A 23,463-nucleotide genomic window follows, 5' to 3' on the forward strand; every position below is an offset into this window, starting at 1 on the left:
AAAATGAGTTACTTTTAGAAAATATTTCCAAAACTAACCTTCGAAAATTGTTCAACATATATTTTTTTCTTTTTGCATTTTTCAAAAAATAAAAATAGAAAATGAAAAACAAAATCAATACCTCTCTAGATCTCTCCCTAGAGAGATTCCTTGCATTGCCACACCCCTTCTCCCTTTTAAATATTCCCTCCCCATGTACAAGTGATTGTCATGTATTGATTCTCCATTTACACTCTACCCTGTCTCTCCATCCCATACAAATCACATTCTAGATCTCTCCATTTTCCCTCCTTTCCTTCATTCATGGTTCCAGAGTTAGAGGTACACATCAAAACCCACATATCATTTGGACATAGCATGTAGCAAACTATGATAGCATAGCATTATTCTTTGTGTTCTTCACAAGAAAACATTTTCTAACCATTCAATTTTAACTTTGCAGAAACCTCGGGTCACCGAGATACAGGTCCGGATAGACTGCAACGGTTGTGTCCAAAAGATCAAGAAGGCCCTACATGGCATTAGCGGTAAGTGATGAATGACCCGTATTGATCAAATTCTATTGAGTCTGAGTAGTAGTGACCATTTATCAAAATTTTCTACAGGTATTTATGATCTCTACATCGACTTCCCTCAACAGAAGTTGACAATAATCGGGTGGGCACATCCTGAACAAACAGTCAAAGCCATTAAGAAGGCGCGAAAAATGGCCACCATTTGTTCTCATTCAGAACCACCGTCAGACCCACCACGGGCTCAGCCAACAGAGCCACCACTGGATCAACCAACAGAGCAGCAAGCACCAGCTCCGGCGGAAGCTCCACTGCCGAAGCAGTGGCACCGCCAGCAGAGCAGCCTAAAGACCCACCACCACCTGAAAATCCACGACCTGCTGCTAATGACAACTCGGCAGGCAAGCCAGAACAACCCTCTGGGCCAAAAGATGTCAAAGAGGATCATGTAATATACCACCACCCACCTGACTATGGTTACAGATATGGCTTGGGCCATAGCTATGTCGAACAATGGAACAATTACCCAAATGGCCCAAGATTTCAACAAGAGCCGTCCCCACAGGTCTATGTGAGTCACAGCTACAACACATACAAGCCATCACCATCTGTCACACACAGCTACGATGCATACAAGCCATTGGCTCATGTCACCGAGTACGAATATATACGGTCACCACCACAATACACGCATTATGCTAGAGCAGAACATTGCAGTGATGACTATCACAACAACAACAATGGCAATGGCAATATCAGTTCAATGTTCAGCGATGAAAATCCAAATGCGTGTAGAGTAGTGTAGCGGGAATAGAATAAGTGGCAATAAAAATTTTCAAATAAGCATGTGAGAATGAAGAGTGAAGAATCAGATTCTTAGCTTGTAAAGTGTAGAAAAAATTATGTTAAATTTCACTTCTGTGGGGTTGAAGAAATCATATAAAGCTGTTTTTATTCTACAAACACATTCATACAACTAAACATTAGATAAAAACCACACACACACACACACAAAGGGGGGTAAAAAGATTAATATAAAGTTTCCCAAACAGCATCTCTCTAATATATCCATTACAATATTCCTCGACATAAACACTTGTATTTTGTAAGCTACCATAAATCTCTTGTAAACCAATGTTGCTAAGAAAATATTACAAGTACCAGAGAGGGAAGGAAAAAGGAGATTGCTGTGAATAAAAAATCACCAAAAAAAAAAAGAGAGATTTAAGAAACCTGTCCTATGAGCAAAGATTTAAATGAAAATGAGACAAAATTGTGGGCGACGTAAGCAGGGATGGACCATCATGCGCAGTGACAAAAAATAGAAAATTTGTCATAGTTGCCAGAATACAGCACCAAAGGATTAATTCGATAGTTTGCGACAAAAGTAACAGATATGTCCCACGATCCCACCACATCAATCCTACTAAGAATCCACTGGGTGAGGCCCAGGCCATGCAAATGAAACCTGTAGTGGAAGTCAAACAATAAACCATTGAAGTCTAGATATACACAATCAAACGTCAAAAAATTGTATGAAGAGTAGTAGCTACCACAGCTGAACAAACAAAGCCATATCCAAATGACCCATTTGATTGTAACAAACTATCATACCAAAATACAGTATTAAAACAATAAAGATCGCTAGATTTGTATGATTTACCAAGCATATTCAATTTTCCAACGATTTAGTCAGCAAGACCAATTGAATGAAACAGGATGACATCCTTAGATTTTTGCCAACCTATCATTAAAAGTGTGTATTCTTCTAAGCAGAACATAGCAAGAATTTTAAAATATCAAATTTTATATTCATAACTGTGACGTTCATAGCATGTGGTCATGGGGATAGGATCACATGCACACCATATAACCCCTAATCTTTCTGTCGGCAGAATGTGCAAAAGAATGTGATTTCCCAGAAATCATCACCTCCTGTGGAAGAAAAAATCTAGTCTTCATCCTCACTACTGCTTTGGGATTCTTTATCTTCTTCACCATAGAGAAATTCATCAACATCGTCGTCGTCATCTTCACTTTCATCCATCTGGCGATCATGCAGAAAGCTATTACCTTCATTCTGAGCAGCCTTATCAATCTGGTAAAAGAAAAATAAAACAGAATCAATACCAAAATATTTTTAATCTAAAAATTCAAGCATGTTTGCAGAACAAAGTCTTTTGACATGTGCAGAAATTAACCTGTGCTGTTACTAGTTGCAAACGACCTGATAACTGCAATAAAGACTGAATAGACGCCTCTTTGGACTTGGTAAGCTGGAAGAAAGCAACATGGTTAAGGTCCGACAAAGGAATGAATAATGAATCTCAAATGGAGTCAGTAAAGTGCAAGCATTATGTTTCAGTGAATATATGCAGGCTCTAGTGAAATCTGTTGTATGCATACATATTTGTATCATGATGAATAGAGAAGACATGAAAATCCATTGCAAATATATAAAAATAAAAAAATTAATTAAATAAATAAACAAACTTGCAAGCATTGCTGGCAGAACTAAATGAAACGATAATTGCAAGAAGACTGAATAAGTAGATATCAACATCTAACACGAAGTGCCAAAATATTGTTGCAAAAAGAGTGACACGGAGAATGAAACAAAAGACAACTTTTCTTTTCACAATATTATACCTTGTTTAAGGTTTCCAGTAATTGGGTCACTGGTTCTTGAGATATGATGTAATCACTGTGATTTACCAATATACAATAAATCCAGGGAAGAACATACTTTCCACTGCATGATCTGTCAAATAAAATTTTCAAAAAAAAAAGAAGCATTAAATGCCAAAAATATGAATATTTAGTTTATAATAACAAAAAAGCTTCCTGAAAAGAAATTTTTGTTTAAGAGTATTTATGACTACTTCCCACTGACATCCCCATGAAAAAAGAAACTGAAATTGTTCTGATAATAAAGCAACATGTCAATTTTTATGCAACAAAATAAAGGCAGATCTTTCTTTGGCAGGACCTGATGCTAAAATTTACGTTTCCAATAGGGGTCATCATGCCCATTGTTTGCTAGCTGTTAGTACAAGTTATACATGAAAAAACAAATCCCAATCACAGGATGGAGGAATGCACCTTGACTGCCACTTGGCCAACAAGACTTCCAATAACTTGTAAGCATCACTAGGTACCATGGATAAAATAGCTGCCCTCATCTGGTGAAGAAAATATATCATTGGAACAGGGTTGAAAAAAAGGACACAAGTAATTAATAGGAAAAAAAAAAAAAAACTTTCAAAAAGGAAGAACAAGAGAACAATCGAAATGAGAATCAACTGCAATAGTTAAGAAATATATTGTGCTCCCACCAAGGCAAGAAAAACAAACCTTCTTTTGTGGCAGATTAACTTCAATATTGATGCCCCTCAACTTTGTAGAATCAATTGGTGTATGATCATCCTTATTACCTAGTATACCTAAGGTCCTTAACCGGTCCTCCATGCAAATAGTAGGAGTGTCTTCAACATCACCCATGTCATCTGCACAGACCAACACAACCGAGCAAAATACTCATAAATGCTTCTTCTCAAACATTAAATCTTTAATAAGAGATATAAAGCAGCACAAACATACGAAGATTGTAACAAAGAAAAACGACTGCAACAGCAACAAATAACAATAAATATTCTTACTATTATTAAATAGCACAACCAAATAAAAGAGAGAAAACCACCAATGTCATCATAGCTACCGTATAAATTTTAATGAAAAAGTATACCCTTGAAACAGACAAATTGACACAAAACCTTTTGCACTACCACTAGATTAAAAAAAGTTGATGCTACAAACAAAGTACTTACAGGAAACAAGGTTGATAATGATTTTACAGGAAGGAAAACTGTAAAAGAGAGGAGCCGATTAAACAGCATCAACAGGAAAAAAAAATTAATTATTAAAGATTCAAAACTGGAGATAAAAGACATATGGTATCCCCCTCTAGAAAAACCAGAAAGCAAAAGGTAATCACTTAAGTTGCATCATATTATATGCATATGCCATTAAAAAGTACCCTGTGAACACATTCTATTGTATTAAGAAAAATGAATATTTTGCCTTGTACCTGTGTCCTCGGACATGGGAATTAGATGAATAAGACATAAACACATAACCACACCTGACTCCTGTACCCAAGTCCTATAAAACATAGATCATTATGCATAGAATTATATGAGTTACAACCCAATAATGAAAGATGTCATTATCCTTATACTCATGCATCTGAAAAACATAATGAAGTAAATAGCGTCATGTGAGCAATATACTAATTACACTATCAAAAAAACTATCTACTCAAATGTCCAAGAAAACAATTTTTCTGTCTTCATGGAATCAATTGAGTAATCAATGACAACAATAATAACATAAAAGAGGTCATACTACACAACAGAAATTAAAAGTTGGCAACTTTTCAGAAAGAAATTTAGGCACACCTCTCTTTGCCTGAGCTCGCCTCTGGCTGTCGACCAAATTATCAACCATCACCTCATCTGGGACAACACTTGAATTTTGATGTCTTTTCTTTTTGTCATGAAAATCAAGAATCTTAGGAATTGGAAGTAGAGCATCTTCTGCATTTGCACGGTCTAGTGCACTAACTGTTCACAATTAAAAATGTCATCAATGATCCACACAAGATTCAGAATGCAATTGAAAAAATATTTACACATAAAAAATGCATAAAAAGGAGTAAGAGGAGACGAAAAACAAGAAGAATGACATCCAAGTATATGTTACAAGAATTCATGAAAGCATATGATAGAAGTTCAGAAATTATTACAAAGTCAAATATGAAATACATTCAGATAACCAACCCTAGGCATCAAATTATTATTACTAACAAAAAAAAAATCTTGAAGAAATTGGAAGAAGCTGCTAGCTCCCACCCAAAGGATCCCCAGTGTCAAAGAACAAAATTGGACCATTTGGGCAAATTTTTAGAATTATAACAAATGGTGGGAAATGTCAAATTAGAGCACAATAGAATATTCTGTGCCAAAAAGACAGTTGAAAATGCATTAGATGGCCATCTCGGATATCACATGATATAAGCACTGGTATGAACAGGTGAGGCATGTACATCCAGCGCCCCCCCCCCCCCCCCCCACCCAAAAAAAAAAAAAAAAAAAAAAAAAAATAGACAGGGGCTGACACCTCTCTGAATGGATATTCATCATGCCACTTTGGACGCTAACGCACCATATAACAAAGAAACATCTCTCTAGCTAGGACGGAAAATAAGCATAACAAGACAATTTGCATCCCTTTGTCATATTTGAGAATTAAATGAACTTACCACCTCAACACAAATCCAGACCCAACTTGTGAAATCGAGGTCCTTGAAACAAAAGAAATTGGTCCCGTTTGGTGTAGCTGTTAAAACAAATTATAGATTATAGATTATGACTTTAATCAGAAGTTGTTAATCTGTTTGGTAGATTTAAGTTGCGGAGTAGTGTTTGTTAAATACGCTGTGAATTAGCTTTTTCAATTAACTTTTATTTTTTGTTATTCATTACTTGTCTACATTTCTCATAAAAAATAATAATAATATTCTATAGTCTATTTGGGTCTTTTTCTATTTTAAAAAAAATAAAATAAAATAAAAAAATCTAAGAGTATAAACGTAAATTAATATGTCCACAGTAGAAGCTGATAATCAGAAGTAAGGGGTGAGCAGCTTCTCATAATCAGCTTTTTTGACTTAAAATAAGTTATTAGAATCATAAGCTGTTTGAAATAAATTTAACCAAACAGTCCAAAATAACTTTTCAGAAGCCAAAAGCCATAAGTTGGCTCAAAAAAACCCAAACAAACACCCCCATTATTGCCATACAAATGGATGCATCAATGTCATACAATATGAAGATCAAAAGCAAGGATGGGGGCAATATTCCAAGAACCCAACTTTCCAAAGAGTGTAACGTGCATGATTAGCAAAATAAAACATGTTTGGCATGAAAGCTATGATCAATCATTGGTTACCTTCATTATGTGCATTTGACCCTTTTTTAGACTTGCGAGACTGACTGATTGGGAGAAGGAGTCCATCCGAGGAACTGTTTAATCTTATATCTGTGCCAGAATGCACTAAGATTTTCTCAAATGATGGCTTTATTAGCAAACCATGGGCCAAAAATATGTGCCCAGAGGCAGGTTTGGCGATGCCTTGTAATTTTGCAGCAAATATAGTAGTTACTGCACCCTTCTGACTATTAGAGAACTGGTCATCAAGAGACAAGGAGACTTTCGTTGGCTTGGTATTGCGTAATACCTCAATATTCTTTCCATACCAAAAATAACAAATACCAATTTCCGAGATGGCCAAAACATAGAAACCTGAAGCATCTACATCCCCATCATCAATATGTCTGCAATCCAGAAAAACAGCAGGGTGGTCCATTGTAAGAACACAACAGGATGATTGCTTTTTGCCACCGTCTAGTTTCCAAACTGCAACATAACGTTCAGCAACAGCAGAAGAAAGAATGTATTTCCCATCATCGGTGAAGATCATACATCGGACAGCCCCCTATTAACCAGTTAGAAAAATATTATATAACTGACAACAGAAAGCAGAAGAAGAAAACCAACGATGATATATTTCCATTTGTTGCTGTATTGGATAATTAATGAGACAGATGAGGTATCATCTCAACTTAGAAAATACAATGGAAGCAACATAACACTCACAGGATGGCCTGAAAACTTCTGTATCTTTGTATGATCTGAACAATTGAAAACCTTCAGCTGAGCAGCCGCAGTTGCTATTGTCTTCCCATCTGACTTGGACAGCACAAACACAGCTCAGTTTATGCGTATCAAACAAGATCCATATGTCAATATGACACAGCCAACCTTAAAAAATTGATTATCAATAATTTCAAAACTACTGAATATAGACATAGTATCTTTCATTTTACGGGTGTATTGAAAATTAGTAAAAAAGGGTACTTGATCGCATAAATAATAAAGCAATGCCATGTCTCGAACACAAAGCTAGGTCTCATTCATATTTGCAATATATATACTAATATAACTTTGATCAAATGCAGAGTAGTTGGTTGCTTCTCTATGAAAATAAAGCAATGGTAACTGTACAAACCTGATGAAACAGACATAGAAGATATTGCCTTCGTAGCAGCTCTGAACTTCTCTAACAAGTTTCCTGACATGCAATCTAGTTTGCAAATTATGCCATCCACACCTGCCGTGTAAATGCATGAATCGTGTATTGGAAATGAAATGGCACTAACACCCCTGCATATTGAATTAAAGGAATATCATGGTTAGACCACTCAAATATGCATGTTGCAATCTAATCCAGCAGATCTTATGGTCATATCATCCATGCAGTAAATAGTTTGTTGTTACAAAATCCGTCACAGTCTGACATTCTTAGCACACAATGAAGTACTTTTCTGGTAATATCATGAAGTTTCAGCTTCTCCAATTTTCTTAGAAGTTTTGGATGCACTGTACATATCCAAACTTCAAATGCAAATGAAAAGCAGTAAGCAAGCTCAATGTGTTTCATGGTGTGGATGTGCAAGGCAGCTACAACAAATAAAAGGTACTCATACGAATGGGAGACAATTATATACTGGAAGGCTGAAATTTTTACCCTAATGAGGCCAGTAATTTCCCTACTAAATTCATGGAATTTACAATATTGACAAGTTGAAGAACCATTAATCAGCTACAACATTGAGAAAGCAAAGGCAATCAAAAAATTGTAAAGCATGAAACAAACAAAGAATGTTTCTCACAACATAATCAGAAGAGTCCCACATGTGAATCATGAGAAGAAAGATTTCCCTAAAAAGATTGTGACAGCCATGAAAGTATAACACTTATAGCAAAAGAAACGCACCCGGGATGGCAATCACTAACTCTCCACTTCAATTGACCAGCTGATACATCCAGTGCTAGAACATCGCCACTGCCGGTCCCCAACACCAACAATGAACTTCCAATCTTCCTTTTTTTCTAAACATCATCAACAATTTCACTCACAAAAACATAATACTAGTAATGATTTCTAACAATGGCATAAAAAACTAGTCCACATTATAATCTTATGTGGAAAAAAATTAAACCTTTTTGTCTAAAGACAGCCACTTCATGCAAGTATAATCAACCGAAAGGTGACCCCTTTCTGGTTTACCAAGTAAATTAGTTCCACTTCCACCAGTCGACACGATATCAGAAAACTCAGTCTGGACATGGCCCTTCACAGTGTCCCAAATCTGAAATAAGCCATAAAATAAGCCTAAACCTCATAAACCCATTACCAAACAAATCTAAACATTCCATATAATTAAAAATTACATTTTTTGGCAATTATTATACACTACAAAAACAAAACTATCGAGCAGACAAGTGTTTCGAAACAGAAATTTGACAGATGGTTTTGGAGTTTTCAAAAACAGTATATTTATTTATTTATTTATTTTACATTTTAGATTCACTTAATCTAGATAACTAAAAAATACAAAATTTGTGAACAAAACTTTAAAAAAAATTCACTAAATACAAAAAATTACAAAAATTCAGTACTTTTTTTTTTTTGGTGTTCTTTTTAGATTTCTTCACCAATATTTTACTTTTTAACGCATTTAGATTAGGTGTATTTAAAAAAAAATTATATGGCTAAACTATGAAGAAGAAAGAATCACTAATAACAACAAAATACGAAAAAAAAAATTAAAAAAAAAAAATCAAAAGCTATTATAAAAAACTCAAAACCAAACATATTTAAACCGAAATTAACATTTTTTTCCGCTTGAAACTTGCATTCTGATTCTCAGCCTCCCGGGGGGGGGGGGGGGGGGGGGGGGGGGAAATAAAATAAAATAAAATAAAATAAAAATTAGGTACCTTAATTCGACCATCTCCGGAACTGATAGCGAAGAAATCCGAAGAAGGACTGAACGAAGTCAAGATGTCTCTGATATTTGAGGAGCCCATTTCAATCCTGAAACTAAAATTTTGCAAATTCATATTTCAATATATGTGTGTGTGTAAGAGTACATGAAATTCATACATATATGTATATATGTTTGGAAGTTGGGGGTAACCGGAGACGGTGGCGAACGGCGGCGGTGGAGAGAGAAGCTTATGAGTTGAGCTCTATTACGCTGCTCGGTTTAGGGGGTTTAGGGCGCTTCTTTGTTTCGCAGGGGTGTGTTTGTAGTTAAAAAAGTCTCAACACATATATGTTAAAAAAGTTTAAAAAAGTTAAAAAAAAGTCTCAACACAACAAATTTGGCTACCGCAATTAGTGCCAAACGAAGCTTAAAATAAAAATTGTAACAAAAAAAAATTAAAAAGGAAATGGAGACTAAACATTTTATTTTATCAAAAAATTATTAGAAAAATGTTTGGGGCCCTAATTCTGTGGCTCAAATGGCCAAAACGACGTCGTTTTGGCCATTTTGATGTTGTTTTGTACTCAAAACGACGTCGTTTTGGCTATTTGAGCCACATTTGAGCCACAGAATTTGGGCCCTCTATCATTGCTCAAATTATTATAAGTTGTCATATTATTTTTTTATATATGTTTTTGTGAAAAATAATTAAAATAATATGTTTCCAAACGAGGTATAAAAAAATGAAGATGTTTTTGTCTTTAAAAAGTGACAACATTAATTTTAAAATTTTGGTTAAAAATATTCTAATTTTTAATTTGGACAAAAAAAAATCCTAAAGTTTTAGCCATGCAAAAACATAAGCCTTCACCTTTTAATTTTGTTAATTTAAATTTAAATTTTTTATTTGTTTTAAATCTAAATTATTTATCTATTTTCATTAAGTAAAATCGATAATATATATATATATATTAGTTATTAAACTCAATATAAGTATACATAAAATATCTAAAGTATCATTTTCATTTATTTTAATAACTTAAATACTTATTTTTCTATCAATTTTATATAATGAAAATAAGGCACCGTTTGGCAAGAAGAGTTTGGGGCTTTTTTGGCTATTTTATCCACAAAAGACAAAATAGGCTATTTTAGCCACAAAAAATAAAACATCACATCCAATCCATAATCATTACACTCTTCTCTCACAAAAAAAGTCAAAAAAACTAAAAAGCCAAAAAGCCCTTCCCAAACCAAGCTTTTTAGCCCAGATTAAAATAGCCAAAACAGCCAAAAAGCCAACCCACTTCCCAAACCAACCCTAAATAGTTTAGATTGAAAAATAATTCAAGAGTTTAAAGTTTAAATTGATAAAATTAAAAATTCGGTTTTATTTTGTTACAATGCTAATTTCCTCTTTTTCATTTGAGTAACCTTTATTTGTCTTTTAAAAAATAAATGACAAATATATTTTTAAATAAAAATATAATAAAATCATATAGTATAATTATTTGATTAGTTTGATTTTTTTATGTATAATCTACATATTTTATTTCTTATCTTTCAAAAAATGAGCGAGAAATATGTTTTTAAAGAAAAATATAATAAAATCTGATAGTACAATTATTTGATTAGTTTGATTGTTTTTATGTATAATTTGTTAGCATTTGTGCCCTCAAAAACCAATTTGTTGACTTTATTGACTGATTAAATAAATTGCTTGGCATTTTATTTTGCACTTTGTATATTATTATTATGGGTAATGTTATATTTAATTTTACATATGATGTGAACATAAGGTCCCTTGGGTAACATTGTAGAAAAACATGCTAATGATTAATGAACCAAAAGCTGAGAGTTATGATTTTTCGGTACCTTGTAGACCCAATTAATATTCTAGGCTATGGGTGTTGATTGGGCGTCACACTACTATGGCTTGCACTTGTTTTGTTGCTATATGATATAATGATTAACTCCATCATTGAGATAGTGACCTTAAGCAAATAGGTAAGTGTTATGCAAGAAGTACATGCGCTGAACAGGATCGGTGTTAAGAACACATATGGCATGATCACTATCAGTTTAAAAGGTAGTTATATTACAATACACTTATTTTCCTTTGACCTGAGAGGCTTGTTTAAATTAATTAACTATTCATTTGACTTTGACGTTGTCAATCGGTGACGCCGAACCAAAGGCTATACACGGACATGTTGGGTTATGTGAGTGGTAATTGATTTATATAGGTGCTTAACATGGAATCCACCATTCTCAAAGTGAGAAAGTATATTTAAGCAAATTTTCCTATTAACGTTGGACCAAAAGAAAACCAGCCGATTACTTTTTCGTAAAAATATTTTATACATATATAATTGTAAAAATACTATTTTTGGAAAATGCTTTTAAGGTCCAATTAGAAGAAGGAAAAATTTGGAATTCGGTTACATGAGTTAGGGCTTTTGATAGTGATATATTTGTCCATACCTAATAACTCATGTGGAATATAGTTTCGTGGAAGGAAATTTGTGATTAATTGTAAGAAAGGGCCTCACTTGTAATTCTCTACTTTTAGGGGTTTAATTGTAATGTGTTGATGGACATTATTGTAATTAGTGGAAGTTCTATATTATTTGTTTAAAAGATAATTAATGAAAAATTGGATAAGTTATATCCTGTATATTTAAGATAAAAGATATATTTTTTATTTTATCCCCCACAACTAAAAGATAGAGATCCCTAAGGATCTCACCTACATGCAAACTCTATCATGTGTTGTGTATATATATCAGATGTATTTGATACAAAAATTAGCCATCAGAATTTTTAAGGTCTGTAGAAAATATATGCACAAAAATAAATCAAAGAGGGTGCAAATATCAGGTGGTGTTTTTTTGAAAAGTATTTTTTAAAATAAATTATTTTTCTGGAAACTTCCATAATCTACATATAAAATCTTGAAAATCAATAGATGGAATCATCAAAGTATTACTTGTGATGCCCACAATCTAGTTGTCATAGAAAATAAAAATGTAATTGTTTTAGGTTACACTAGACGTTTAGGGGTGCCTCTATTTACATATCACTTTTCATTTTAAGGCATATTATTAATTAGTTTATTTTTTATCACAATATTAACCTAATGTAAAATGATCAAAAATTACCATAAAGGACAATAATGAATACAATTAATACACACCTATCTTCTCAAACGTTACTTACATATCTTCTCTCTCAAGAACCCAAAAATCCTGAAACAAAAAACAAAACCTTAAAGAAACAATAAAAAATATACGTATTATTGAAGATTTTGATTGGATTGAATGATAGATGCATATAACAATATTGGTTTGGAACAATGGAGCCAGGAAAAGGTTAGTTTATCTTTTCTTTTTTCTTTTTTTTTTTTGGCCCGTTTTTGTGTACTTGCTGAGTGGTAAACTGTTTATATTCGTTCGGATACCTAGATTCGAACAATGTACTCATGTTCGACTATCTACAACCGAACAAGTTCTAATTGTTCGATTTTCTAGTGTCGAACATAGTCCACATGTTCGGTTAATAAGTTTTGAACTTATAGCATTTGTTCGGTTTTCAACAATCGAACTTTTGAATTTAGCTCAACTTTGTATTTCCGAATACTTATAACAAATTTTTTTTTTCCAGAACTGTGCATCTATGGAATGCAGTAATGTTGGATCTGAGCGTCTTGTTGACTACACAAGCCAATTTATTACTAAAGCGTGAAGTCGTGAACCGAAGGAGAATGGAGTGAAGTTGTCTTCAGCACGAATGGAGACCGGTTTAAACTGGTTTATAGTGGTTTCCAAACTTTTGGGATGACAATGAAACAAAGAATGGAGGGGGATGTTCACAACGTGTGTGTTTTTGAAGTAGAGGTGTGTACTACAGGAAATACGAAAGATTAAAGATTGCAAGTGGGGTATGTGAGTGAATAAGGGTAAAGATGGAAGATTATGGTGTGTATTGAGCAAATTTTTTATTTATCAAATTACTAAAGATGTGCCTTAAGTAGTGGTGTACCTTGAGATGAAAGGTGATGTATAAATAGAAGCACCCCACATTTAGATTACTAAGATGGAAAAAATTGTGTAGAAATAGAATAACTTGGAAGAAATCAATTTCTCTTAAAACCATCATTTTAAGTGGTTGTTTGTAGGGGTGCAACTCGGTCGGGTTGGAGGTTTGCGCAAGCCCAGCCCGAATTATATTTAGCAGTGCCCAAGCCCGACCATCAACCCGAGCATGGCTGTCCAAGCTCGGACCAAGCTTCATAATTTGAACTCGGGTTAGCCGGAATTGCCCAAATTTCACAAGGCAACAAACAGCTTCTGAATTTTTCCATACAAAAAACAATGCTTCATTATATACATAAGTCCATTAGTCCATACAACAAACTTAAACATCATCTCAACCACAAACACAGCTACATATAAAAGTAAATTTCACAAGGCAACAAACAGTGCTTCATTATTCCATACAACAAACAAAGCAGTTCTTAGGCATTAGGCAAAGAGCATTTCTCTAATGCATTGTAAGACTAGGATGGACATCAGTATCAATATCTTCAATTTCATCCCAACAGGTAATTCCCAATCAAATGAGTAAAGAAGATTGGCAAGTGCAAGCTCTACTATTGCAACTCCCAGATTGATTTCACGATCCAAATGGAATTAGTCCAAAGTCCTCTAAAATCATATCACCAGTTTTGAGTGGTAATCGAACGATGAGTGACCAAAAATAGACAAATTGAAGCACAAATACAAACACAAAGAGGGATCTACCAGTTTTGTGTGGCGTCGAAGCTTATCGAAAGATTGGCGTCGTCGTTGTTCGTGGCGGTGGCGTCGTTGTCTGCCATTCTTCAACTCTTATGAAGAAATGAAATGAGTCTGAGAGAGAGGGAAGAAATAATAGATAAGGTAGGGTTTTGTTTTTAATTTTAATCTAATGGTCAAAATAAAATATGCTAATCCCAAGGGCCAAAGACCACCCAAAAAGAAATAAAAAATTAAGGTCCAGCTATTTAATTTATATAATATATTAAATGCAATTCGAATTTGGGTTGCTCAGGATAGCCATTGACTCTGCCTAGGCTCGGCCCGAATTACAATTTGGACATCAAAATTTTGCCCAAGCCCGTTCAGATTACAAGATATTGTTACCCAAGCCCTAAAAAAACTCGGACTGGGCACAAGTTGCTCGGGTTGAGCCCACTCAAGTTGCACCCCTAATTGTTTGGCATGTGTTGAAAATAACACATGCTATTTTAGCACATTATCCTATTTAGGTCATAATCATCTTATTTAAGTCACATTTCCTCTCTACCACATCATTTCAAATCCAACCCATATTTCACATTTTTCGTAAAAGGTCAAAAAATATATTAATCTAACACTTCCCAAACAACCCCTAAATATCTCAAAAAATAGAGAGATTGGGGGAGGAGAAAAAACAACATATTACTATTTTTCATAATATCAAAATTATTATTTCACATATAAAAAAAAATAAAAACACTGATACTAAAAAATGACACTTTAGTAGTATTATATGAAATAAATTTTTTTTTTCTCTTATGTAGTACGTTTTTTCCTTTTTCTTTTTCACCTACTTATCTAAACAAGGAGGAAAAAATAATAAAATCTGTTCTCTTTCTTCTTCTCTCTACTAACATACGTAATTTTGTTTTCTTTTTTCAGTTCCAAATAGAGAGTGAATACAAACTAGTAAGAGTATTTGAAGTTTGATAAAAATAGGTACATCATTTTTATATAAAATTAGATGTGCATAATTTTATATTACACGCGGAGAAACTATTTCTACCCATAACACAAATCGTAATTGAACAATTTTAATGTTATGCCAAGCATTACTCCCAGTACACTTATTTTGTCAAAAGAGAAAAACTCTAAAAATAGAACATTCACACTTCGAAGAATATATTTAGCTATTCGAGACCACCATGTCATTAGTGACCCCAACCAACCATAATTAGCCAACTCAACCAAAGTAGGCATTCCATGTGAAAAGGTAGTCATTGTACACTAGACTCGTAACCATTAATGCTACAAAAACTCAAAACACATAGAGCATCACTATCCAAGGGCATGTTTTGCAATAACAACCAAAATGTGTAATATACTGCAAATATTTCACCATGATAGTGATTTGTGTTGGAAAAAATGGATTTTTGGTGACTTTAATTAAATATTAAAGTAGGTCCCAACCATCTATTGTGTTGGGTCCAAGTGGGTCTAAATGCTTTGCAATAAGATCTTTACACCACAAATAGAATGGCCAAAAACAATTGAGAATTGAATGAGAAATTGCCCCATGAAGTTAGCTTTATGAAAGAGTTAATGGGGTTTGTAACTTCTGCCTTTATTGCAGAGTTTAATAGAGCATTAAGGGGGTTTGTAACTCCTGCATTGATGGGGTTTGTAAGTCATGCCTTTATTGTAGAGGTTAATGGTGCATTAATAAAGGTTAATGGTGCATTAGTGACCAGCTATAAAGGCTGGAGGCTCTTCCTCTCTCCCCTATACATGTATAAATTGAGACCCTACTGTCAAATCTCAAACACATAAATTGTTTTCTTCCATTCTTTAGTTAGTTTGCTAGAAATTTCAACAGTGAGAGAATGCTGCCACAGTTTTGTTCGCTAAGCTAGACAGAAAGTGCTTCTATCGTAGTTGGGTTTTGACCGTCGTATCCTGGGAGACAAACGCCGGAATTCCTCAAGCACTCAATCCGTGAGGCGGCGAAAATCTGTTTTAAGGAAACTGCTCCCGTGCAGGCTTCGGTTTGATTTCTCTACCATTTCGTTGTATCATGTATTTCTATTTAATATAGTCTTAATGTCCAACATGTGTTCTTGTTTTAATTTATGTTATCATGAATCTATGTATTTAAATTCACAAAGTAGACAACAATTTGAACCAATATAACCCATATCATTTGCTGTGGCAATCATCAATAAGTAAAAGAAAGAAGCCAAATGAAAAGGAAAAACTACATTCTGCTCTTTTATACACACACAAAACATGTAAAAATAAATATGATGAGAGAAACAGAGAGAATGCTAGGTTTGGTTGTATTCTATTTATAGTTGGACAACTAAAACACCCTTAATACCAATCACATAATCCCCGCTTTCACATCTAACACAATATTCATCTAAGGTTTACAATGGAATATAATGTAATGCACCAAATTCAGAATAAATAATCAACTACCAAAAATTCCTTACACATGAATGAAGAAATGAGGATGTACTGTACAAAATCTGCAAATTGTAACATTCAAGAATTCAAACCGGCACAAGGTGAAAAATGTGTTATTGGAAAGAATCTGACATACTCAGCGAAACAATTTCAGCATTTTGGTGTCCGGAAAATGGTTATCTTTAAGCTGCAGCCTGATCATAGGAACTCAGTAGAGAAAAACAAGCAGAGGAGGAAGAATTTGATAACGAGCTGTCAAGGTCCAGACACGGTTCAGGGAACACAAATTGAGAGAACTCCATAACATTTGAACATACCCAATAAGTAGAAGAGCAAGCAACAATTGATAATGAAATATTTGATAGGCATATGTAAGTGAATGGAGATTCTTGAATACCGGTGAAGTTTTGTCACGACCCCAAACCGTCCCTAGTAGTTTGGTGCCGTGATGGCCAGTAATCCGTGATTACCGAAGGCCAACTTCCAAAATTCACACACAAACAGAGTATAGATATAGGGGGCTCACAAGTGCGGAAGCAATAATCTAAAATACAAGTGGTCCATAAGAGCAGTGCATAAGTCAAATGAAATGACATACATCTTTACATAGCTTTACACTTGAATACATATAGAAATGAGGTACAAAAATACATATTACATCTTAACAAAAGGGCTTTTCAAGCCGACATGATCAAATACAAAAGCTTTCAAGATTGCCGACATCCTCACTGCCGACATAACATGCATACAAAACACACATCTCGGCGTAGCCGACTTCTTGCTTGTTACCTACATACATACATAGGGAGGGTGAGCTTGGATACTCAGTGAATGGTATAAGTAATAAAGGGGTTAAATGAATGATTCCCGAGGTCTTTTCAAAACAATACATAATATATCTTTGTCAAAACCATACTTATCATAGCTTGTACAAAACATGAGATAAATCCTGTTCATCAAACTTGATCTTACAAAACTTACTTAACATACGTCAAATCTTATAACATGGGGTGATGACATCCCGGACCAAACAAACAAGGGTGCCACAAAAGCTTAGAGTCCCCTGGCACGTACGGACTTCACATGTGTGCTACTAATGCTTATAGTCCCCTAGCACGTACGGACTTCACATGTGTGCTACTAATGCTTATAGTCCCCTAGCACGTACGGACTTGTGCCACAAATGCTTAAAGTCCCTTGGCACGCACGGACTTGTGCCACAAATGCTTAAAGCCCCTTGGCACGTACGGACTTTCAAAGATTGACATCAAAACAAAGCTTACTTGATACATTGCCATCCAAAACAGAGTTTATACTTGATACATAAAGTAGGGATATCATTCATGCTTAACAAATACTTTTATCAAAACAAGGCAAAGCTTTATCAAAACCTTAAGAACATAATTTTATTAAAAATACCACTCACATTAGTTCTTGGGACGTCGGGGTCAAGGCAAAGGTCCAAGTCCTACAAACACATGGCAAAGCATACTGAACATACTTCTCAAAACAGGTCTCACATGCATGCAATGATCTCGGGAAAATATGCTGGAAGTCAAAACACTATTTTACATGTCAGGAAGACATGCTGGGTACCAACCAGGTCTTTGCCGAGGTCCCACACCTCCTGGCCGAGGTGTGGCTACCTAGGCTTCGGCATGCGGCTGCATGCCGAGGTGCGCACGAGACAAACTAAAGGTGTAAGTGATCGTGCAAGGTAAGCCAAGGTGAGACACGATGCTTGGCCTAAGTGTGAGGTCTAGGTAAGAGTGATCTCGGCGACTACACTTCGGGAAGTGAGGTCTGGAGATCTGGGCTTCCACCCGTGAAGAACAGGAAGAACATGAACATGAAGAACATGGATGCTAAAGTCATAACTTCTTTGTTACAAAATCTGGGATTTCATGCTATGAGTTCGAAAACATGGACCTGGGTACCCATGCTTGAAAATCATGTGAAAATAAACACAAAAACATGGATCTTGGCATGAGATTTCGGATCGAAACATAACTTTTCTTGAAGAACACATGAATGCCATTTTCTCTTTCTAAAACCGAACTTCAAAGCAATGCATGGCTTACAAATCATATTCAATCATGCAATGCAATAACATAAACATAAAGAACAACATGAGCAGATCAAGAATCTAACCTTAGAACACGGATCTAACGGTTCGATCTCTAGGGATCAAGCTTGGAAGTCTACTCTCTCTCAAGAACTCCTCTCCCTCTTCTAGAGCTTCTCTCTCTACTCTTCAAAACAATATAGGAACAAATGATGGGTTTCCCTCTCTGCCGGCTGACTTAACTCTCAGCTCGGACACGTGGCGACGGCTGGTTAGTTCTCTTCAAAAAGGTGATAGGTTGACAAGACAAGACTCTGACAAAGCGTATCTAACAAGCCACTCGGAATGGCACTCCGGCAAGCGATGACATCGGCTAAGGACAAAGCTTCGGCAACTAAGGGGACAATGACCTCGGCTAGGAAGGACGACACTTGACTAAGCTGTGCCACACCTTGGCCTAGATGTGCCACACCTCGGTCTAGGTCATACCACTCCAAGTCAAGGTCGCTCAGGTGCAAAGGTAACATCTCGGCCTATGTAATACACATCTCGGCCTTGGTGATTCACACCTCGGCCTAGATAATGACATCTCGGCCAATATGTCAGGGCGAAGGTGGAGGTCAAACAAAGGGGTTCCAAGATACTTCTAGACTGAAGATGACCTCGGCTTGGAATGATCTAGACGTAACGTGACCTAGGCTTGGCATGACTTCGGCTAACATAACCTAGGCTTGAGACACCAAGGAAGGAAACAAGCATGCACACAGCACTTAAGCAATTCACATAACCACAAAACAAGGCATGAACCTTACTTAGCCAAAACAAGTCATAAACATGCAAATGCAAGCTTAACGAGTCATAATCATACCAATGTTCATGAACATGACTAAGACATAAATGTGGGTTGCTACAAGTTTCCAGCGACCGTGATGTTCACGCCAATCACGTTCTTCAAGGTGATCTGATTCAAAATGGGTAAGGCATTGGGATCGAAATCTTCATCCGGGTGGCACCCACTTTCACCTGTGGCACCAAATGCCGTGTGGACATTTTTCATTTCGATATCAGATATTAAAATCTCTTTGATATATCCACCTCTACCTTTAGTCGTTCTGAACTCAACACCGTGAAATGAATTGGATAGATAGAGGTGCTCGACTAGGACGTCCGAAATGCCGCCGGACATCTCGCTGCCAAAAGCGAGAGCAGAACCGGAAGATGCTTGAAGGTGTACTTGTTTGATGTGTATGCTTGTTGTGGGCCTGCCATACGCAATCCCATACCCATCCCAACCGCTCTCAAGTGTAATGGTATCATAACCGGTGCTAATGCTACAGTTCTTTATGCATATTGTATCTGAAGAATCTGTGACAACATAATTTTATCATAGGAAAGGAGAAAATTTTTAAACTTGCTTTTCATAAACACAAAATTCAGCAACCGAAGGAAACATTAAGTAAAAGGCAGTATCAATCAGTTAATCTTTTACTAATTGACCAAAAAATAAGTAGATGAAGAGAGAGAAAACTGAACAAGTTGTAAAAATTTAAAAATAAAAAAAATAAAAAAAAGTGAGGCATTCCCTAAATGCCTTTTTAATGAAATTATAATTTATAAAAAAATAAAAGAAAGAAGAAGAAGAATTAAAGGGCACCCGAGTACATGAAAAACATATGTTAGGTGAACACATAATTTCTTCACAAGATGAAAAAAGAAAAGAAAAGAAAAGAAATGAATGTGTGGATCATCGTCTATACCTGGTACAATGCCAATAGTGTAAGGTGATTCTGGTGGAGCGTAGACTGAAATGTTCTGAACATGCACATTGCTGCATAAAATCCAGATATTCTAATTTAACTCCAAATTCTCATTCGAAAAATTAATTAAAAATTATTAAATAAAATTTAAAAAACTAACTCAAAAGTCATAAAAAAGTTCGGTCAACTCACATACAATAGACAGGATGAATATTAAATGCGGGAGCATTGAGGAAAGTTAGGTTTGACACTACAATATCCTTGGAATCAATAAATTCAACAAGATGAGGTCGGCTATAATTTAAGGTATGTGAGGTGAACCAATCCCACCAAACCGAGCCTTGTCCGTCAATGGTTCCATTATCACCTAGTGCAATGAATGTGAGAATGATCAAATGAGATATACAAAACTAAAAACGGCCAACCAAAGCATTTGTTAGTTGAATTTGACAATGTAAGTTGGGGCTACTCTACCTATTATTACCACATCGTCCAACATATATCCATTTATTAAGCTTCTATACCTTCCTCTGGGAAGTTCAATTCCTCGACCATATGAGGGTAGGGGTTCAACGACCTCGTAATGTGATGCATCCTGATCAAGAAACCAAAATGTAATAGTTCACCAAAAAAACTCCTGTTATTCTTGTACTATTAGAAGCTAAGAAGCACGGATATAGACACATGACACAACACATACACACTGGCACACAAATTTTTAGAAAATGCAGGACACAACATACAAGTGACACATGCAAAACAAGTATATAAATTAGTGTATAGAAGAAGCATAGAATAGAATAAGCAGTACGGTGGATGTCCTAGCTAGCAGCGTGTGTAGAGTAGTGTATAGGAGATGGTTGCCTCATTTTCGGGCATTGAATTGGACAGTGTTGTTCGGCTCGTGGGGTCCTACCACGGGTTCTATTTTGCTAATCAGAACCGTTCAATGCGTAGAACTTGTCAAGTACTATATGCTTGTAAAAAATCACATTGATTGGATATCGATAGCTATCTGATCGGATTAGTTTTTTGTCAACTGTTAACTATAACACTATCCATTTTTTATATAAAACTACTTTGATCATGTAATTAACGATATCCGATCAACGTGATTTTTTACAGACATATAGTATTCGACGATTTCTACACATTTAGCGATTCATATTATCAAAACGGAACCTATGATGGGCCCCCACGGGCCGAACAACACCGTCTTGTTTGCTTCTCCACATGTTCTCTTTGTACAAACGGTGGACAGCTAAAGTACAACTCATGTGACATGTGAGTTGTACTTTTTTTTTATAAAATTAATTTTTTTATATTTTTTTGGATGAATAGTGATAACTTTTTAACTTTTTAAATAATTTTTTGACTTTTTAAAAATATTTTAAACCAGCCCTTAATTATTTAACATAAATTTATGAATTTCACTTCATTTACCAATCATAATCATGTTAGAACACGACATGAGTGCTCAAAATCACCCAGGAGTCTTTTGGAAACAATGGTAAAAAACCATTTTTTTGACTTTTTAACTTTTTTAGCTTTTTTACCCAAAACAACCCATTTTTTTGTCAAAAAGTCAGTTTTTTACCAACTTCCCAAAACACCACCCAATAACTTATTGGGCGGGAAATGGGACCCACATTCAATCATGTGTAATTTGCCAGGCTGGCGTTAATCGATTGGTTTGTTACCCACTGATTCATCCTCTTTTCATCCTACCGGTCCCAATTTTATTCCACGTCACTATCCCCAATGTGATTCTATCATTCACGGTTGTCATTCTAAGCGTGATGTTAGAAATCTCAAATATTTTATTATGCAAACATTTTTGGTCAATTATGAAATATGAATCTTTTATTTTTTAACAAATTACAAATACACTCGTAAGATTTGTTTAAAATATGAATTAGTCTCAGAATATTAGAAATTACAGTTATCATTTGTTATAAATTTTAATTTAGAGGAAAAAAAAAACTGTTCTCGTATGAAATAATAAATTATCAAAACTGTTTATTGAAAAATATTTCTCATATCATTAAAAACTGTTAATGCTTTATTTATTAACAAAATGGTTAACTGGAAAATATTTTTTATATTATTAAATTTTTTTAATTTTTTTAATGATTTATTTATTAAGAAATTTGGTCATTTATTATATGAGTATGTTTTATGTATTAAGAAAATTGGTCATTTGTATATATATATATATATATATGTATTTTCTTCTACTTCTTTATTAGTTCAGTGAATTATCTTAGTAATTTGTTTTAGACGAGAGAATTATCTTAGTATTTGTTTTATATTTATCTGTTGAGAAAAACTATACACCATAATTTTTTTTATAAATTTGGAAAAAATGTTAAAGATTTATAAATTTACCAAAAAATGATAAGGTAATAGAATTGGAGTTTATATCAATAAATTAAAAAATGATACATATCATACACATAATTCTATCATATATCTAATGATTTATTCTAGGGAAAATTGGTCTAGGGTCCCTCTCCCACTTTTCGTAATGGAAGAGATCCACAAAATTATTTTTTGATGTCTAAGGTCCCTAAATATCTTTACTCTACTCTCTCGCCCGGATCCGCGATCTACCCAGTACAAAACCCGTCCTTCCGACACGCTCTCTTCCATCGCCGACACCATTTACGCCGGTCTCGTCTCCGCCGATCAGATTAAAGATGCCAATTCCATCTTCGACCCTTCTCTGCTCGTAGCCGAGCTTTATAGATTGTTGCATTTGCAAACCCTGCTAGCATATATATATATATATATAATAACAGATGAGAGAGAGAAGAAACACGAACCTGAAAGAAGGTGTGCCAAAGAAAATCGAGAGACTCTCGGCTATTGCGCTACAGCTACTTTCGAAACTAAAGAGGCATCTAAAAATTGTGTATGGTCTAAATGATACACGATGTCAGGTAAATCTTCTTTAGAGTGGTTTTTGTTGTCTTGTATCTTAGATTTGTT

General features: G+C 34.9%; 2 protein-coding genes and 1 pseudogene across 9 annotated transcripts; 1 reads left to right on the forward strand and 2 right to left on the reverse strand.

Annotated features, from left to right (window-relative positions):
- The first annotated feature begins 227 nt into the window (after positions 1–227).
- Positions 228–1,472, forward strand: LOC114284740 (uncharacterized; annotated as a pseudogene). Its single transcript, XR_014334922.1, has 3 exons — positions 228–321; positions 443–527; positions 606–1,472. The product of XR_014334922.1 is annotated as an uncharacterized LOC114284740 (transcript).
- Positions 1,473–1,541: 69 nt separating this feature from the next.
- On the reverse strand, positions 1,542–9,736 carry LOC114284738 (transducin family protein / WD-40 repeat family protein). Of its 7 annotated transcripts, none has more exons than XR_014334920.1 (15): positions 9,617–9,736; positions 9,417–9,513; positions 8,636–8,785; positions 8,410–8,525; positions 7,642–7,796; positions 7,230–7,318; positions 6,522–7,068; positions 4,970–5,134; positions 3,867–4,018; positions 3,615–3,694; positions 3,162–3,273; positions 2,714–2,788; positions 2,445–2,610; positions 1,856–1,980; positions 1,542–1,699 (listed from the first exon to the last, which is right to left on the reverse strand). XR_014334920.1 is itself a non-coding variant. In XM_028227685.2 (14 exons), exons 2-13 carry the CDS (start codon positions 9,504–9,506, stop codon positions 2,464–2,466), a joined length of 1,878 nt encoding a protein of 625 aa, XP_028083486.2. In that variant the 5' UTR covers positions 9,507–9,513; positions 9,617–9,736; the 3' UTR covers positions 1,542–1,980; positions 2,445–2,463. The 7 variants fall into 7 exon arrangements, 4 of the variants coding, with proteins under 4 accessions (XP_028083486.2, XP_028083484.2, XP_028083489.2 ...); XR_003636999.2 differs by having other exon boundaries at positions 9,417–9,519; XR_014334921.1 differs by lacking the exon at positions 8,636–8,785 and having other exon boundaries at positions 9,417–9,519.
- A 6,890-nt stretch (positions 9,737–16,626) lies between these two features.
- Positions 16,627–23,230, reverse strand: LOC114284732 (putative polygalacturonase). Its single transcript, XM_082880394.1, has 6 exons — positions 23,093–23,230; positions 20,947–21,067; positions 20,665–20,839; positions 20,473–20,543; positions 19,624–20,080; positions 16,627–17,049 (listed from the first exon to the last, which is right to left on the reverse strand). Exons 1-6 carry the CDS (start codon positions 23,228–23,230, stop codon positions 16,833–16,835), a joined length of 1,179 nt encoding a protein of 392 aa, XP_082736520.1. The 3' UTR covers positions 16,627–16,832.
- Positions 23,231–23,463: the final 233 nt, after the last annotated feature.

The sequence above is a fragment of the Camellia sinensis genome, chromosome 7 (genome assembly GCF_055761805.1).
Source record: "Camellia sinensis isolate YWXY chromosome 7, ASM5576180v1, whole genome shotgun sequence".
NCBI classification, from domain to species: Eukaryota; Viridiplantae; Streptophyta; class Magnoliopsida; order Ericales; family Theaceae; genus Camellia; species Camellia sinensis.

What these genes read in the sequence shown, in the direction of transcription:
- LOC114284738 (XM_028227685.2), bottom strand. Translation starts at nt 9,506, where the DNA reads ATGGGCTCCTCAAATATCAGAGACATCTTGACTTCGTTCAGTCCTTCT. An exon ending in GCGAGCTCAGGCAAAGAGAG is followed by an intron (nt 4,019 to 4,969) that starts GTGTGCCTAAAT and finishes TGGTCTGTGCAG; the next exon opens with ATGACATGGGTGATGTTGAA. An exon ending in TTGGCCAAGTGGCAGTCAAG is followed by an intron (nt 3,274 to 3,614) that starts GTGCATTCCTCC and finishes TTTATTTGACAG; the next exon opens with ATCATGCAGTGGAAAGTATG.
- LOC114284732 (XM_082880394.1), bottom strand. Translation starts at nt 23,230, where the DNA reads ATGCAACAATCTATAAAGCTCGGCTACGAGCAGAGAAGGGTCGAAGAT. An exon ending in GTGTCGGAAGGACGGGTTTT is followed by an intron (nt 21,068 to 23,092) that starts GTACTGGGTAGA and finishes TTTCTTGATCAG; the next exon opens with GATGCATCACATTACGAGGT. An exon ending in GGACGATGTGGTAATAATAG is followed by an intron (nt 20,840 to 20,946) that starts GTAGAGTAGCCC and finishes TCATTGCACTAG; the next exon opens with GTGATAATGGAACCATTGAC.